Source organism: Mytilus trossulus, chromosome 13, assembly GCF_036588685.1.
Source record: "Mytilus trossulus isolate FHL-02 chromosome 13, PNRI_Mtr1.1.1.hap1, whole genome shotgun sequence".
NCBI classification, from domain to species: domain Eukaryota; kingdom Metazoa; phylum Mollusca; class Bivalvia; order Mytilida; family Mytilidae; genus Mytilus; species Mytilus trossulus.
Window position 1 is genome coordinate 32,745,827 of NC_086385.1, and position 20,349 is coordinate 32,766,175.

Genomic DNA, 20,349 nt, shown 5'->3' on the forward strand with positions numbered 1-20,349 from the left:
GAAATCTTCAATATTATAGTTTCATTGGTTCAGAAAAGGAACTATCAATAAGGGTTCCATTCCACTGATCGGATGATAAACAAATGTAATCGATATGCCTTTCAAAATGTGGCAATCCGTGTCCGTTCGACAGGCACGTGTTTCTATCAGGCCAAATAAAATAATATGTGTGTTTCCTGTTTCCTCTTTGAAAAAAATAGGGTAGGTAGGTAGGGATTTTTTTTTATTTTACCATTTTTTTTTACATTGAGTCTATGGGAGAGAAATCCTGACTTTAACAGTGCTTATTGAAAAATGACTAAAAAAACTTTAGGGTAGGCTATTTCTAAGCTTAAAATATAGGGTAGGTAGGGAAACAGGAAACACACATGCTTTTTTATTTGGCCTCAATACGAAGGGGGTTCTGATCCTGGATCCCGCTTACTGTTTTGTCAGATTCCTGTATCCCGTTTATACTTCATGTATGTACACAAGCAATTTACATTTTTTTGTAATTTCCTGTGTCCCGCTAGACTTCATTTCCCTTTTTCAAGGCACAATAATATGATTCACTTGTCAACCTTACAAAAAACGGCAATTGCGCGTCACGCTAAGACCCCAATGAGACCCACTACGAAGGTCGAGTATCCATATATATACATGTAGGACTCTAAAAGTGCGATGGTCTACATTAAAGTGTGATGCTTCCATACGCTAAAATGTGCTGGTCCTCGAAAGTATTGACATACGAAGCGTATTTGGATTATGACATTAACAGTCTTTATATAAACTATAAATACACTTGCTGAAGATATGATCCATTAACAACTATAATAAACCAAGGAGTCTGAAAGCATTTTAAAGTGTCTACGACTTAATAATTTAAACTACACAGTGCTTTGTCCGCTGAAGCATAATTGTGTGTGATTTTTTTTCGGGTGCTGGAAGGAGGACTTGCATCTGCAGTTATTTTATAATCTATACAAAATGGTATACACATAAGTATCTTGTATCCTGCTTTTCATTGGAAGTGAACGGATACATTTAAATAATTTTTATGTTAATTGCAGTTTTATAAATCACTTTGCTGTCCCCGTTAAAATATTATGGATTTTATTGAAAAGTAATGTAGACCTGTAAAATAAAGATTCATGTTTTCATGTGTACATTTTTTTGTAAATTAAAAGACTGTTCTCTAAATCACTAGTTTGTTTATTGTAAAGAAAACACAACATGTAATTGTACTCCTTTCTCTCGCATTTGAAATAAAGCTTATAAAAATAAATATTACACATTCCGAAAATGAACGAATTTTGCATTTGAAATTTACAATAACGGCTGTAACGGGAGGTGTTCACATAATAGACCACTTTCAAGTTCATCCATCACCGGCAAAAACCGGCAAAAACTCGTCAATTATGCACGCCTTTATGATGTCATTTACAAAATAGAGGGGGTCGCCTGTATCCCTGCACTATTTACTTTCATCAATCGTCTTAGTGATCGTCTTTGTGCAGGATAAACTAGAAATAATGGTTGCTCTGTAGGTACTTACTGACAATTCCCTAATGACAGCAGTGTTGATTGTCAATTTTGAGAATTCAATTTGCCGAATAATTCGTACAATATAGAATTATAGTTTTCCAACCACTCGCTCAACATTGGTAGGTAAATACTACATGTATGTACACAAGCAATTTACATTTTTTTGTAATTTCCTGTGTCCCGCTAGACTTCATTTCCCTTTTTCAAGGCACAATAATATGATTCACTTTTCACCCTTACAAAAAACGGTAATTGCGCGTCACCCTAAGACCCCAATGAGACCCACTACGAAGGTCGACTATCCATATTTATACATGTAGGACTCTAAAGTGCAATGGTCTTCGTTAAAGTGTGATGCTTCCATACGCTAAAATGTGCTGGTCCTCGAAAGTATTGACATACGAAGCGTATTTGGATTATAACATTAACAGTCTTTATATAAACTATAAATACACATGCTGAAGATATGATCCATTAACAACTATAATAAACCAAGGAGTCTGAAAGCATTTTAAAGTGTCTACGACTTAATAATTTAAACTACACAGTGCTTTGTCCGCTGAAGCATAATTGTGTGTGATTTTTTTTCGGGTGCTGGAAGGAGGACTTGCATCTGCAGTTATTTTATAATCTATACAAAATGGTATACACATAAGTATCTTGTATCCTGCTTTTCATTGGAAGTGAACGGATACATTTAAATAATTTTTATGTTAATTGCAGTTTTATAAATCACTTTGCTGTCCCCGTTAAAATATTATGGATTTTATTGAAAAGTAATGTAGACCTGTAAAATAAAGATTCATGTTTTCATGTGTACATTTTTTTGTAAATTAAAAGACTGTTCTCTAAATCACTAGTTTGTTTATTGTAAAGAAAACACAACATGTAATTGTACTCCTTTCTCTCGCATTTGAAATAAAGCTTATAAAAATAAATATTACACATTCCGAAAATGAAAGAATTTTGCATTTGAAATTTACAATAACGACTGTAACGGGAGGTGTTCACATAATAGACCACTTTCGAGTTCATCCATCACCGGCAAAAACCGGCAAAAACTCGTCAATTATGCATGCCTTTATGACGTCATTTACAAAATAGAGGGGGTCGCCTGTATCCCTGCACTATTTACGTTCATCAATCGTCTTAGTGATCGTCTTTGTGCAGGATAAACTAGAAATAATGGTTGCTCTGTAGGTACTTACTGACAATTCCCTAATGACAGCAGTGTTGATTGTCAATTTTGAGAATTCAATTTGCCGAATAATTCGTACAATATAGAATTGTAGTTTTCCAACCACTCGCTCAACATTGGAAGGGAAGTGACGACGCCCCTAAACGCACAAATGACGGCGATAAAGGCGCGTATAATTGACGAGTTTTTGCCGGTGACGGATGAACTCGAAAGTGGTCTATTGATAGACTGTGAACAGTAAGCTACACCAATCAGATTCAATATTTGATACGTCCGAATTGTTATAAATTCATAATCCAGAAAATACAGTATTTTGTGACACTTCAGTTATCTCCCTAGGATTTTTGGATAGGGCTGTGGTAAGCGCGTAATTTTTCCACAAAATTCGCAGTAACTGAGTCATGTCGCGCGTTTTGTTTGTAATTGATTTGTTATGTGTTTTTAAAGCAATTGCTTTCATGCCGTCGCGTATGGCCATCTTTGTGACCTAGATCAGAGACTCCGCCCAGATCAAGCCATAGTATTTTGTTAAACAGGCTCCTGGTCTGTCATTCTTAAACACCTATGTATGTTTTCTAATGCAATACATAGCTTGAAACTTTTGAAAAACGTTAGTGGATTTAAGAAGTTTCAGCATACGTTCTTGTAGATGTATTTTTGTATTTAGGGGGACAACCGTTTGACTATCAAAAAACATAGACGTCCGAGTGAAAAAAATGCATTTTTATACCTGCGATTCCGTTTTCCGTTCGTACGATGTTTCAACAAAATATGGAATCATTTCAGTTGTTGATTTAGTATTGAAAATTTGACTGAATTATCTTTTATAATATACGGTTTTATATGTTTAATTGGTGTTTTTTTAAGAAAGAGGTCAAGTGCTCTTGTTCATTCATAAAATTGTCGTTCATTCATAAATTTATCGTAAAATCAAAATCACTACACAGGTTATCAGGTTATACGTAGTGTCAAATGATTACCTGTAATCTAAAAATAGACAAAGTTAACTGACCTATTTTGTTGATTTGTTTGCGCAAATAATTTAGAGGAACGAAACCCTTGTTAAAAACACATAACAATAAGTTTGTTTTCCTTTTTTGTCATAACTCCGTAAGATTTATCGATCACCTTACTAATGAAATGGACCCGTCCAAACGTGATAAATGCCAAGTCCAGATGAAGAGATATTTACAATTTGGAATTTTCTAGTTTCACAGATTAAAAAAAGTACATCCTTTTTGGATATCATATTCAAAACTGGGTATGAATGACAAATGATGAAACCATTATCCTCGTCTTTCCAATGGACGAGTCTACTACGTTTGTTGACCCTCGACGGTCCACCGTGTTTGCAATTTTATTTCACATGTTTTCGAAATATTGAAGATCATTTTCACAATGTTTCCTGAAAATTGGATAAATATCAAAGCAACTTCGTATAATGACGATTTAATGTCATGTTTGTCTGTGATGGCCCCTCTTTTCGGGATTGCATGAGAATTATAGTTATCTCGTACCGCACGAGGATGACACATATCAACTGAGCAATAATGTTTGGGACTTAGTTTTTAAGAAATGATGACAAAGTAACATTATGAAAATACTTTTAGTCAGCTGAAATATATATTTATTTTTTACATGTTTATGTCTTGTAATATATTTTGTTTCTTTCCCGTTTTTCAACATTTGCGTCTGGAAAGTTGAAATGTTTTAACTGAAGTGTTAAATTTAAATTCATTATGAAAGTTAAATCAATAAAGGCAATTATTGCCCAGTTACAAACACTACTAGGGGATAATCCATAATAATTTCTCTTGGAGTTATATGTTTCAGCACATGTATATTTGACCCCAACTTTAGCCTGGTAAACGTGTTGTCTCCTTGTGAAATATATAACATATTAAAAATGACTTTCTGCTAAAGTCTTTAATTGATCAGTCTTCACGATGAACTGTTAAATCTACAGGCCCGGAGCTCAATTTTAATTTTATTTTAGTTAGATTCTGTTGACCTGTAGATATGATTTTTACAGGCCCGAGAGCAATTTTACAAGCCTGGGGCTGCTGGGCTGCCACTCAGCGCGAAGACTGATTGATATAAAGTTAAAACCTTCTTAATTCTCACTAAACACTCCTGTCATGTTTAATTCTTAAATATATGTGGATGAAAAACAGGCCCCAAAACATAAACATGGCAGCAATTGCTTTTACAGCCTTTCAGGCTTTGATTCTTATATTATGCTATTGATGTTTTCTCTTGTAAGGATGTCTTCATCTTGTTCATGGAAGTCACCCCTTTGTTTGTTAAATATTATGTTATGGTCTGGATATAGAAGAAGAGTCTTTTTCTCTTTAATATAGTATATTCATCATGTTCAAATACTCCTCATATTATCTTTGTATAAAACCGAAGGAGAAGTCTTTTAAAAAACTATTTTTCCATGATGGGTCATAATAGCAGACTGCCTATGTGAAGATTTCTTAGCAGGTGATGTTGCAGAACATATAGGACCAACAATAAAGTTATTGTTAGCTTCTGTGTTTGATTTTGTAACCCACTGTCATGACTGTAGCAGTACTACTGTGAACCTTATGACGTTAATGACAGGAAATCACATTTTTTTTAGAATAATGATTTCTAATTTTTCTGACCTTTATGTTTTATAAAATAGCTTCATCCAAGATGGACATAGAGAAAGTGAATTTCTCAAGTTGTATCAGCTTGGGGTTTGTTTTTTTAATCATATATATCCTCTCTCAATTGTTTTTAAATGGTAAAATTCATTACTGTGGAATTGCTGACTAAACAATTATCTGTCATGTCTGTTCTAATAGGTGATGATTAATACTTCAAAGACTTGCTCACTTTCAGGGATAGTAAACCAGGCAAATTGTTGCAAACCCCTGTGTTTGATTGATTTTAAAATCATTGTTTTTTCAAAGTTTATAAAATAAGTTTGTGAGTGTTGTCTGGAAATGTGGTCAATTTATTTCATCTTATTTCATCTTATTTCATTTATATACATCTCTATATATTCTTTTAATTAAAACAATAGATGTCAATGTTGAAATCTTTGTTTATTTTGATCTTTCAAAGTCCCCATTTTGTAAAATTTATTAGACTGGTCCTGCAGAGTTACTTTTAATTCAATGGATATAATTAATTCAGAAATAGGAAACCAGTTGATCATGTGATCTGAAGTGAAAAATTATGAAAAAAATATAGCAACATGCTAGTGTTGGATGGTTTCAAATCCATGTATACTTTCACGTTTATTAGTCCTATAATGTTATCCTTTGGACATAGCACTTTAGCGTGATACACCATCGTACAAATGTACTTTAGCGAGCAAACAACCATTGCACTTTAGCGTGAGACGCCATCATACTTTAGCGAACAAACAACCATGGTCTGTTACCCCGAAATAATTTCACGTTCTATGAGGTCATCCCCTCACATGTTGGCAACAATTTTTATTGGTTATGTGTTGAATAATTTGGAAATTTATGATAGTTTGCTCGTATATTGCTATATAAATAAGTGTTAATGGTTTCAAAATTCAAAAGACCAGTTTTTCTTTAGTTTTTAGCTCACCTGGCCCAAAGGGCTGAGTGAGCTTTTCCCATCACTTGGTGTCAATCGTCCGTAAACTACTGGGTTAAATTAATCCAAACTTGGCCACATTCATCTTTGGGGTACTAGTTTTAAAAATGTGTGGCATGACCCACCCAGATGACTGCGACGGCTAAAAATAGAACATAGGGGTAAAATGTAGTTTTTGGCTTATAACTAAAATACCAATGCCTGACCGACTTTTAAATTGTTTATCAGGTGAAGATCTATCTGCCCTGAAATTTTCAGATGGATCAGACAACCTGTTGTTAGGTTCAATGCTGCCCCTGAATTGGTTATTCCCCTAAGGAATTATTGTCCTTTATAGTCAATTAATAACAATTTTCATAAAATTTGTAAATGTTTACTTAAATTTTCCACTGAAACTACTGGGCCATGTTCATTATAGATAGGAATAATTGTAAGCAGCAAGAATGTTCAGCAAAGTAAGATGTACAAACACATCATCATCACCAAAACACAATTTGTTCATGAATCCATCTGCGTCCTTTGTTTAATATTCACATAGACCAAGGTGAGCAACACAGGCTCTTTGGAGCCTCTAGTTTATTATTTTGACCAAATAAATAAAAAAAAATTATCAAGATGCATAATTTAAATTTTTCATGATGATCAAGGCAAAATTTATTCATCTTTAAACTTTTATGTAAAAAAAGAAGAAAGACGCGAAACCAGAGACATATACATGTATATATATCATGTATATATACACATATATATGTCTCTGACGAAACCACTTTCAAACTTCTCACATGTAATGACACTACCTGAAGCCAACAGAATAAAACTGAAAAAGGTTAAGTGTGAAGGCTGATTATGTGTTTTTGATGTCAATCTGTATGTTCTGCTTCAGGTTAAAATTTGAAGTCATAGTTTTTAATGAAAATGCCTGCTTCAAGTTCAGGTTAAATTTTTGGGTCAAGATATAGTTTTTGATAACTTGAAGTCCAATCAACTTGAATATTAATACGCATGTTCTCGATGGTATGATCTTTCTAATTATAAATCCAAATTTAAGTTTTGACCCCATTTAACAGTCCACAGACCACTGGCACTGAACATAGAAAAAAATGATTGTGCAAGTGGGGCATCTGTGTACTATGGACACATTCTTGTTTTAACCCTTTCAACGCTACACAAAAAAATAGAAAAATGGCTGCTGCTGCTGCATTTTTTGTGTGTTCATTCATTAGAACAGTATATTCCTTTTCAGACTGCTGTATCTTTTTTATTATAAGAGATACAGAGAAAGTTATTGCATGAAAAATGCTCAGGAGAGTATGAACTGTAATGTTAGGCAGTTATTTCAGTAAAATTTTTATCAGGTTACCTGCATTTTCAGGTAATTAACAGGTAAAAGGTGTAATTTATTACATTTGTGTTAAATTTTGAATAAAAACTACTTTTAGTCTTCATCTATTTTGTTGTTTTATCTGCCATATAATAAAGAAGACATCAACTGCTCAATTCCGTAGCGCATTGCACCATACACAACGGATTATGTAATCGTGGCACAAATCAGTGGCTCCGTTCTCAAAATTTTCAGTCAAGCTCCATTTTCCCCCCTTTTTCAACGTCTCGTAATGATCGATTAAATCATATTTCCCAGACGAATTGAATGTAATAAACACATTGAGGTAACAAGAAACATTTTAACTAATCCTCGTTGTAAGTTTCCCCATAGAAATGCTGAAATATTTCCATATTTACAGCTTCGTTTCCGATTTCCGCCATTTGCATTTGTCAAAATATTTGTTTTTATTTTCATTCAATTTTCCTTCTACTGCATGATTTTACAATAAAAATTGGCGGGATTTCAAGCGCAAATGAGACCTTGTATATCCTCGATTCATACAAGGAAAAATTAGAGAGGACCCGAATGAAAACCGAATGGTTTAAGAGTCCTTATGAAAAATCCGTTGTCATCGCGGCATATGCCGCGAATAGCAGTGGCGGACGGCGTATGTCATCGCGGCATATGCCGTGTATAGCGTTGAAAGGGTTAAGAATACGATAATCCAATACTGTAAAACTTTTTTTGTTTCAGACATGTCAGATACATGCAGATGATGTATTATGAAGTCTATTGGGTTTGATGGCAGTAGTTCTACATTTTGATTGGATTACAGAGACAACTAATGGTACTAGATAACATGGAGAAGAAACACCAAATAAGTGGTATGATCATAATGCAATGTAATGATAGCAACTTAGGGATAATGATATGAATAAAATAGGGTTGAATTACAATTTAAGCCAATAAACTGGGCCATATATATTTATATACATGTATACTGTTTAAGCAGAAATTTTCGTGGGGGATTTAATTTCATTTATTTTGTGGATAAGAATTATCCACAAAATTGAAACCTCCACGAAATTTAACCTGTACACTGTATATCACTTCCATTTAATTACTGAAACAAGGTAATATTATCCCAATGAAATCATATATAGAGACAATAACACAAAATTTTAACCCCTAAAAAATTAATGTTTCTTCAGTACAAATGTACATACATATGTATATAAGAGACTTGATATATATTAGAAAGAAACACAAACACTTTCTTTATTATTTCATTACAAACTTTTATTTAAAATCACATGAAAACAACAGACAGTTACACATCATTATGGTTAATACACATTTGATATCCTGTATAGTACCTCTTACAAACATGGTTGTCTTTCTTTGTTTATGTTACTTCATTAACCAACAGTTAAATAAAGAACAAATGATTTTAAGCATGTTAAGTAAGTATATTTATTCATAACAAAATATGCCACATAAACATTGAATTTATCAAGCCACTGCAAGTGCTTGACAATCTTTTGACAGTCTCGTGTAAAATCCAGATATTTTTTTTCATGCTTACCCCTGAAACACAGAAACACATAAATCACCACACCTGAGTATGACAGAGAAAAAAACTTGTGACTTATTAAACGAATTTTATATTAATGGATATGGTTTGTACAAATATTGAAATTCAAATTATTCTGAATGGAAAAGAATTTGAAGATGTTCTATTTGAAACAAACTAAAATTGTAGATCTATGTAGTAATGAAGGCCCTTATTTTATATTAATTTAAGTCAGGAGTAAAAATACAACAAAGAACTAACTTTTACAGTTAATTATACCCCCGCTTTAAAAAAGGGGGGTATACTGTTTTACCTCTGTCTGTCCTTCCGTCAGTCAGTCCGTCCGTCCCATGAATATTTTTTTCGTCGCATTTTTCTCAGGAACTACAATACAAGGATTTCTGAAATTTGGTTTCAGGGTTTATCTAAGTCAGCTATACCGTGTGATGTGTTTTCAGATTGATCACTTGACAACTTCCTGTTTACCGAACGCTTGTATGATTTTACACATGATAGCGAAGTTGAAAATTTTCGTCACATTTTTCTCAGGAACTACAATACAAGGATTTCTGAAATTTGGTTTCAGAATTTATATAAGTCAGCTATACCGTGTGATGAGTTTTCAGATTCATCACTCGACAACTTCCTGTTTACCGAACACTTGCATATTTTTACACTATTAATATTATCCACTTGCGGCAGGGGTATCTTCAGTGAGCAGTAGCTCGTAGTTTCACTTGTTGATTTTGAGGCAGAGTAACTCTAAGCACCCTTAAGCTTGGTCATTCAGATTTTTTTATTGATATTTCATATTTTCTTCTCTTGTTGGTACATTGATCTAAACAAAAAATAAAATCACAAAAATACTGACAAGTGTTTAATTGTCTATCTTTTAATAGTTGTTTTTACTAACTTCATTAGAGTAGAATATTGTGGACGAAATTTCTAAATGAGGTACAAGTTTGAACTATTTCCTTTTAAAAAAAATTATGCTGATCGATGGAAAATATGGCCTCATGACACTCATCATTCATGAGTTAAATAATATTCTAACATGATGTCCTTCAAATCTTTAAGTACACACCCGTGGTAAAATTTGAATATATTGCATGGGCTGTTCCGATCGTACTCCCACGTCATATGTTTTTTTATGAATGAGTTTGCGACGTCATAAAACGATGACGTTAGAATATGAGCATTTTACGGGAAAATACACGCTTGTATTACCGAAAATCATCACAACATGGAAACGTAAACAAACGATGCTAAAATGTGTTATAAGCCATAGTTTAAACATTTAAGACATATAAGTAAATCATCATTTAAATTAATTCAAAACTATCTATATACGTTATTTTAAATAGTTTATGCATGTCACTAATTCAGTTTGCTCCGTTCTTTTACACCAATTTAATAGTGTGTTTATTTCTGGGAATGGCAACTATTTGCTTCCACCTAGAGGGCTTCGATCCAAAAGAATTGCCGTATTTGACCTATTAGAATCGAAATAATTCATGGGGGCTTGAATATATCTAGATTTTACCACGGGTTGTCCCTTTATGCCAATATTTTACCCCTCGCTAATCGCTCAGGGTAAAATATTTGTCATAAAGGAACAACCTGTGGTAAAATCACGACATATTTAAGCCCCCATGTATTATTTCTTAATTTAATGCTGTTTTTGGGATACGATTGCTGTCAAGCAATCTGTAGACTTTTACCATTGACCCTATGACACACTCCCTCACGTCATTCGTTTTATTCTAAACATTCGTCAACATCTCAGATTCTCATGATTGTCTTGCTTTAAAAGGTAAAAACAAGCAAAACAACTGAACATAAACAACTTTCCTGTAATGTTTTACTCATAATCTTCATGTATGATATTTTCCTTGACTTATATGCGTGTTTTTAACAATACGGAAAATCAGAATTAAACAGTATTTATATTTAGTGTTTTTATAAATTTAGAAACACGTCAGAGGGAATTCACAAATTTTGATAACTTGCGAGAGTTCTCTGAAAGCCGATCGATAATTCTATTTCTGTCACAAGAACTGAAGTGGAGTATTTCTATATTTTACCGTTATGAAACTGATATTTGATACTGTACTCTCATAAAGAAATGGAGAACCATTCATCATATCATTTAATAAACGTTCTTGTTCCAAATCGCAAGTCGCGGTTTGTTTATGTATTAATGTCCATGCGTGGTCTCACTAATTAGAGACAAAAAGAATTGTAGAGACAAAAAGCGTCAAGAAGCGACAAGAAGAATAATATTAGCAACAAGAAACTATTTAGCGACAAGAAAACATTTTTTCATTTATATTACTTATTCGAAATAAATATTAAAAAAATATGCAAAAGAAAACAATTTCAACGACAGGAAAGTTAATTTTGATAGGGGGGAAAATGAAACTTGTAAATCTAATTCAGTTGCTACATTTATTTACATGATATTTTATAAGGTATCACAGGAAGTATATTTTGTCTTTTTATTTGTTTTTAAAACCATTTTTGTACAATATATAATTAACTTGCAAAATGCATTATTTGTGCATAATTGTCCAGAAAATTCATACACAAATTGTGAAATACAAATTAAGAACTGAAATCAAACAAGAGGAAAGCATAATTAAAATGTGAATATTTTTCATCATTTTTTTTAGTGTATTGTCTCATTTAACGATATTTATCATGTTTATGCATATAGATTGAAGATTTAAGGAAACTGATGACAATCTTGAGTTTTCAACAGGTGTTCACTATTCGGTACAATAATTTTATATTCTGGTGCGTGTAATTGATGAAGGTGTTAATGGATGTTATTGTTGCAATAAAACAAAGGACACGCACCTAGTTAATCTCATTTGTTGCTCTTAATTGTGTATTACCTTAGAGTGAAGCCACAGCTAATGTTGGTCCTATCAGGAAAAATTAATTGTACAGTTAGGAAGGAAATAATATTTCATGTTTTTGTTTTATTAAATACTTCAAAAGGAAGGTGACAAATCTTTGTTTTTATTTTCATTTTATAGCGTTTACATTTCCTTTGCTCTTATACATGTTTAATTTCTACATCTATCAATATGATAATAAAAAGTACACAATCTCTTCATCGATTTTTTTTTTATTTCTTCATCTTTCAATATAATCTTAAAAAATATTTTAATGTATGTGATAACAAAATGTATTCTTGTCGCTAAATAGCTTCTTGTTGCTTTTTGTCACTTATTATTTTTCTTCTTGTCGCTTTTTGTCGCTAATTAGTGAGACCCAACATACGTGTAGTTTTCCTGATTTCAAGGGGTATCAGATTGAGTGATTCCCCGCTTCATTGATTAATTTGAAACTCATGGGATTCTTTCTATGTCTGTCTGCATAGGGAGGGCTATTGTTGTTGCATAGTTTTAAATCACATGCATAATTTGAATTAAAATAAATGTTTCATCGTAAAAATTACCTATAACACCCCTTCAGCAGAAATGGAATCTTCCATGCTATCGTTTCGAGTTGTCTCCCTTTTCGAAGTATTCGTCAAGAAGAATTAACTCGTTAATGCCGGTAAACGTCGTATTATATTAAGGACGATCTCAATGTAAACAGAGGAGTATGTACGGAAAGGAGTCATGCCCTCTGACCCAAAGGAACTTCAATAATTAAAGAGTAAGAAATGGGGTTCCTCCTAAACTGGTCCGCCGTTCTATATATAGCTTCGCACCGAAGGTCAGTGTAGCGATAAGTGAACACAATATGATAGGGGTCCAGTTTAGGGTTCCTCCTAGAATTATGGTGATAAGATACGGAAGCAAGTTAACTTGTACTACTGGGAAGTCGTAACATTCAGAAAAATATATAAAAAATATGATGTTTTATGGGTTTCTGTTTGTAAACTTAATAGAAATAAAGTTGAATTATTTGAATTTTACACAGGAGTTAAATGAAAACTTAGACAAAAATAAAGAATGTTTTAAAGCATTAATGTTTTAACTGATCTTTCAAACTAGAACATAGCGGATCCAGCCCCCCTTTTTTTGTGGAAAAAATTTGGTTGATAATAAAGGGAATCATTGAAGCATGACTGGAGCGGGCCCCCTTTTAGGTCAGTCAGCGGGCTCCCCCTTAGGAAAAGTTCTGGATCCGCCACTGTAGAACTTAATCCAGAGGAAAGTTAAAACATTGCTTTAACTGTACCTTATTAAAATTGAACATGTTGAATATGTATATATCCAATTTAAGACAATAGACAATATTTTATTTGCACAAACACATTTACATTAAATGGTTATGGCATACAAAATTAAGACAATAAACTTACAATAGTTAAATTGATTTCAAATTAAAGCTGTAATCCATGATCACAAATTGAATGCTATGTTTACAATTGTTGAAAGCCATGTGCTTTTTTTGCGGGGAAAATGCGGCCCCCCTCAACAGGAATCAGTTAAATTTCATTGTTACATTTATTTATAGACAGTAAAAATAATTTTGGCAATCATTTTGACAAACTGCTAAGATTTTATTATTCATGAAAAATTTTCTTCGGGTTAAACTGTATATACCTTAATTATCTACATCTGCCACAGTATTTTCTATCCAATATACAAGGAACATAAGCTACAAATTGGTCATTGTACTTTCAAATTATATACATTTTACAGACTTAAGAGGTATTGGGTGAAAGTAACGTATATCATGTTTATTCATCATTTAACACCATTTGAATGCATTTAAATAAGTTGGTACGAGTTAGCAATGGTTCGAGTTTTTTTTTTTTTTAATGGTACGAGTTTACAATGGTACAGGATAACTATAATTCGATAAAACACAATAAGTACATGGCTCATACACTTGTAACGGGGATTGGCTATTCTTTAAGTTGAGTGACTATTCAGATTGTTACATTTTGCATGTGCAGTTGAATTAGTTTAGAGAATAATACTATCCAGCTATACCAGGGTTACCAGCCCAAAATGCTTGAGACTCGCGCATGTTCATGCTTTTTTTGCAACAGTATTCTTGGATCTATTTCTTTCCTCTTTGATCTTTTGAATTTTGGCCAAATCTCATGCATTTGTTTAATGAAAATTTGGCAGAACTGCTATACATGTGTCAATGAAAACTATGGCAATCGTATCCCTCAGAGCATTCTGCTCTTTGATTATTGTTCTTTGTAGAAGTGAAGACTGATGTCAGACTGTTACTTGAGTGTTTGAAATGTCAAGTCGACAACCCATCTGCAATGAAACAAGCTTTCAGAACACTGGCTAATATATTTAATAATATTGGAACAGGTGAGTAGTAGTAATAAGGATTTGAGGACTGCCAAAACTTAATGTGATGTACAAAAAATGTACATGTATTGGTCCCGCCTTATTAATAAAATTTAGAATGAGAATGGGATATATTATGTCAAAGAGAAAACAACCAGACCAAAGATCCGATAAAAGCCTACTAAGCAACTCTAAAGATAATTAAGGGGAATTTCTAAATTTATCAATTGATACTGTACACTTTGACCAGTCACACTAAAAGAAAAAGGACTTTTTTTTATGCCCCGTCTACAATAGTAGTAGGGGCATTATGTTTTCTGGTCTGTGCGTCTGTTCCTCCGTCTGTCTGTTCGTTCATCCGTCTGTCTGTTCGTCCGTCTGTCTGTCTGTTCGTTCATCCGTCTGTTCGTCCGTCTGTCCCATGTCAGGTTTAAGTTTTTGGTCAAGGTAGTTTTTTATGAAGTTGAAGTCCAATCGACTTCAAACTTTGTACACATGTTCCCTATGACATGATCTTTCAAATTTTAATGCCAAATTAGAGTGTTAACCCCAATTTCACGGTCCATTGAACATAGAAAATGATAGTGCGAGTGGGGCATTCGTGTACTGTAGACACATTCTTGTTTTATCTGGTAACCATTTTCAAACCCTATACATTATTTTATTAACAAGTCAGGACCATATAAAATGAAGTCTCTTCTCCTTCAACAGAAAATAAAACCAAGTTTTTAAAGCAAAGTCTGTTGAAAATGTGAATGAACAAGTAACAAAGTTCCTCATCTACACGCAAAATATCAGAGTTGAATGTTTAATGAGCAAAAAAAAAGTTTGATTTGATGTTGATTAATCTACATTGAGTCATAAAATACTGGACTGGTTATGAATACCTCAGGTTTTGCATATGCAATAAGCTCAAAATTGCCCAGGGCAAAAAAGATTATATTGATATTGTGCCCTGATTGCAAATAACACTACGCATCCTTAACGACAATTGATAACACTTTTGTGATGAAATGTTTAAGATTTTATCTGCTATGTTTCATTTTTCTCTTTTTGGTAGAACTTAAATATGTGATAAATAGATTATAACATGTCTTTTCCATATTGTCCCTGGTATTATCCCTCGACCCATATCATCCCTCGGCTAAAGCCTCGAGGCCGATATGGGAGTTTTGGGATGATCCCAGGGCCAATATGGAAAAGGGCATGTTATAATCTATACATACTGTGAATTTAAAATATATTTTTTTTTCTTTTTCGTATTCTTTATTCTGGCAATCCTAAATAATTAATTAGTGTGAAAATTTCTTTGGTTTGTTGTTTAACAATTATATGCTTTTATTTTCAGATGAGATTAAAGATTATTTCCGTGATTTAGGAGGATTAGACTTTATAACGACCTTCAACAAAACTGTGACCAATGTGGAAGTCAAAGAAGCTGCAATATTTTGTTTAGGATGTGCTGTAGAAAATAATAGTATGTAAAAGATATTCATTTAAATGACCTTTATCACCTAAAAAATATTTAACGAATGTGAACCGTTACAACTACAGCTCTTCATCTGATAACGTCTGCAATATCAATGTTTTGAGGAAAAAAACATCTTGGTTGATCATTTCAGCCTTCAAAGTAAATACTTCCTGAATCAAATCACAAAAAATATTGGTTCCCACAAAAAAAAATTCATTAATAGTACTTGAGTGAAAACTGATTCTTTTCACATGAAAGAATAAGAAAATCTATTTTAAAAGCTAACGAGAAAATACAATTCAGTATTTTACCAGGGGCGTAGCTAGGCAATTTTGATGTGTACGCAATGCAGGAGAAGGAAGTCAAGCGGCCGGGGGTCTGGGGAAAACGGTGCAAAATCCTGCATTCTCGCAATTTCCGAGGACTTAAAATTACCTCACAGAAATCTTACTTTCAGGAGAAACAAGTCAACTTTGGAAATAAATAAGTAATCAGAGAAAAATAATGAAACCTGTACTGTTGTCTCAACATTTTTTTTTTTTTTTTCTTATGTGTAGTTGGTTAAAATGACTTGATAAGGTATATTTTATTTTTTTCCAAGTCATGCTGAACCCACTTTAAATTAGAAAACAAACTAATTTTTAAGCCAACACTTTGCAAATTAAATGGTATGTTTTTTATTGAAAAAATACATAATAAAAATTCGAATCACATATCTTTATGTTTTATTTTATGAGTGAACAAGCAGTGTGTTTCAGCTTTTTTTCTCCCCAAGATAATTCTGAAAAATCAATGCCCATTTTCTGTTGTTTTTTTCTACTAAAGATGTCCAAAACCTTATCTGCTTTAATTTTTTTCTCGGTATATGTTCAAAAGACCGAGTCCAGATAAACGATTCGTTTTCATTGTATTTCTCAAGTTGGTCTTCACTCTTCTCATGGTACTAAAAGACCGTTCTGCCGTTGCCGCCTAGACCGGCATACATGCAAATACATAAAAGTATCTGAAAGGTTCCCGGGTATACATTTTATTTCATCAGTTATTTTGGAATCTTCAAAAAAGATGTCAGGGTAAGGAGGTATAAAGACGTGAGTGACAATTGTGTATTGACAGCTGGAGGACTCATCCATTTTAAATTGTTTGCATCAGCAACAGAATCACGATGCTGGTTTCGTAAATGAAAAGGGAAGACTAGTTTTCAGAATGGAATATAGCTACAAAGTGACCATTAACATATTTGTATATATTTTTTTATTAATTTCATTACTTTAGTTTTATTCTTACTAAATTTACCATATTTTTATTTTTGTGAAATTTTCTATGTGTACGCAACTGCGTTTTTGCGTACGGGTTGCTACGCGCCTGTTTACCTATGTATGTATACTGAATGTATATATATGCCATGCATGTAGACTATTTTTTCTTCTAGTTTATTCACAGAAAGAGTTGACCACAATAGCACAGTTTATGAATCTACACAAAACCCTTTCAGATGAGAAATCAACAATGAGACTAAAACATGCATCGTCTTATTTGCTGCTTACATTAGTGTCAAACAACGGTCAGTAAAAGTATAATTCTAAAAGTAGAAATTTAGCTAATTACATTTTCACATTTTTCTATTTCTTTAAGGAATGACTAATGTTTTTTCTGTCTATGAAGAAATAACATAAAAAATTTGGTGCACACTGAATAACTCGCGTGGCGGATTATTTAACAGTGTGCACCACATTTTTTATGTTATTTTGAATAGACAGAAAAAATATTACTTATAATTTAATACTAAATTCCATTTTAAACCGTAGAAAACCCTGAAAAACTTTGATGACGTCACGGTCACATGACTAAACTATGTCTATGTGTACATAACAAAATAACGCTAGCCAATCAGAAGACGCGTTACATCCAAAATTAAATTATTTAAGAATAATATGATCCATTAAGATAACAACAGTAACACATGCATTTGGAAGACAAATGTTTAGATTTTGTTTACCAGAAAGTAAATTGCGTCCATTCGTTCGTCCATTTGTTCAGTTTTGGTCAAAGTAGTTTTTGATGAAGTTGAAGTCAAGTCAACCTGAGGCTTAAATTAGAATATTGCTTGTTTGCCCTTTACTGACCAACCCCGGCCCTATAAAATAGTTCTGCCTGAAAATCTGTTATTTGTATTTACCAGCAAGCTTTTATTTTATTTTTTCGTTCCTTTAAACAGGAAGAAAAGGGAGGCTCCACCGAGCTTATCTCCTGTTTTGTAGCGAGTACAAATGAATTTTATATTTTCCGACCATGTACATATATTGTTTTTAACCTGAAATTTACACCAAACACTTAAAACTTTCCTAATCAAATGTAAATCCTGGTCTAGCTAATTTTTCAATGAAAATCTGACACTTTAAAAGCAGACCCCGGAAAGGACCCGAAAAATTGGTTTGCGAAAAGAAAATTCTACATTACCCTGTGCTCAACATGAAAGTGGGGTAACAGGAGACTTTATTCGTACATGTACAAATAAGCAAAAATTTATCTGTATATCGCTTATTTGTACAATAGAAGGCTGATGCAGAATAAATTGTATTATATGTCTCTGGTCAAGGTAAGTGTACACGGTACATAGTACAGAATATTAGTATAAGTTAAAACTCTCAAAAGTTCTAGGCATATAAACTTTGAAAATATGCCACACAGCCCTATATTTTGATATTTGAAAACAAAATAGTATTGCATATATGAATGAACCTCACATTCTACATGATATTTTTTTTTCAAAACCTCCTGGGACTATTAGTATAATAGTCCCAGAAACTTATTAGCAAAAGCATACTTAAACAAAAGCAATACAAACCAAAACTGACATTATGTAGATTTTTTTTCTATAAAATAAAATATGATACCTACCTGCCTACCCAAGACAAAAAATGTACCAAGCTAAGTTATTTTTTGGGAAAGAAAAATTAAATATTTTTATCTACCTACCTACCCTGTTTCAAAATATAGGGTTGGAAAAGGACAAACAAACAATATTTTAATTTAGGCCTGAAATTGAGTACACATGTTCCCTACGATGGGTTCTTTTGAATTTTAATGCTAAATTAGAGTTTTGACCCCAACTTAACATAGAAAATGATAGTGCAAGTGGGGTATCCATGTACTATGGACACATTCTAGTAAAATGTACTTTGAGGGAATTTTTTGGAAAAAAATGAGGCTGTTCATAGATATATATATGTATCAGATGTAATCCTTTTAGGTGAAGACTTAATATTCATTTAATGTCAATTATTATACCCCCGCTTTAAAAAAGGGGGGTATACTGTTTTACCTCTGTCTGTCCTTCCGTCAGTTAGTCCGTCCGTCCCATGAATATTTTTTGTCGCATTTTTTTCAGGAACTACAATACAAGGATTTCTGAAATTTGGTTTCAGGGTTTATCTAAGTCAGCTATACCGTAAGATGCTTTTTCAAATTGATCACTTGACAAATTCCTGTTTACCGCACACTTGTATGATTTTACACATGATAGCCAAGTTGAAAATTTTCGTCACATTTTTCTCAGGAACTACAATTCAAGGATTTCTGAAATTTGGTTTCAGGATTTATATAAGTCAGCTATATCCTGTGATGCGTTTTCAGATTCATCACTTTACAACTTCCTGTTTACTGAGCACTTGCATATTTTTACACTATTAATATTATCCACTTGCAGCAGGGGTATCATCAGTGAGCAGTAGCTCGCAGTTTTACTTGTGACGCCTGTTGTCTCAGTATTTCAGGCCAAATATGACTGTTATGGTACGTCAAAATACAGTTTTGCGTTTAAAAAGGATCCTAAAGAATGTTAACAGAATTGAATATTTTTAACAATAGAAAAAAAATCATAAAAATTGGAGTTTCAAAATTGTCACAATATTAATATTATAGGAATAAGATGGTATGAATGCCAATGAGACAACTTGTCATTCAAATCACAATGTGTAAAAAGTAAACAATTATAGGTCAAAGCACATCCTTCAACACAGTTACTTGACTCACACCAAACAGCCAGCCTAAGAGTTTAAGAGGCCCCAAAATTATCTAAACTTTTCAAAGGCTAATTTATAATTATATTGGTAACCTAAAAACTTTTCAAAGGCTAATTTATAATTATATTGGTAACCTAAAAACTAGTCATGCCATATTCTATAACAATGTATTTCTTTTGAAGTAGGTAGCTGTATAGCTTGCACAGAGTTATTTTAAACACATTTTATATTCATAATGCTTTGATGTATAGGTGAAATTGAAAGGGAACACAATTCTATGATTTGAAAATTAGAAAAAATGCATTCTGAACAGATATATCATGTTATGGAGGGGTATTTGCGAAAAATACAAGTCGAG

The 20,349-nt window shown here is 32.8% G+C and overlaps 1 protein-coding gene across 1 annotated transcript in view; it reads left to right on the top strand.

The window, feature by feature from the left end:
* The first annotated feature begins 8,383 nt into the window (after positions 1–8,383).
* Positions 8,384–20,349, top strand: part of LOC134694282 (putative leucine-rich repeat-containing protein DDB_G0290503) — a 65,767-nt gene continuing 53,801 nt past the window's right edge. Inside the window, exons 1-4 of the mRNA XM_063555286.1 lie at positions 8,384–8,533; positions 14,403–14,519; positions 15,847–15,975; positions 17,399–17,530. Coding sequence (XP_063411356.1) covers positions 8,494–8,533; positions 14,403–14,519; positions 15,847–15,975; positions 17,399–17,530 — 418 coding nt within the window. The 5' untranslated portion in view covers positions 8,384–8,493. The remainder of the gene's footprint in view (positions 8,534–14,402; positions 14,520–15,846; positions 15,976–17,398; positions 17,531–20,349) is intronic.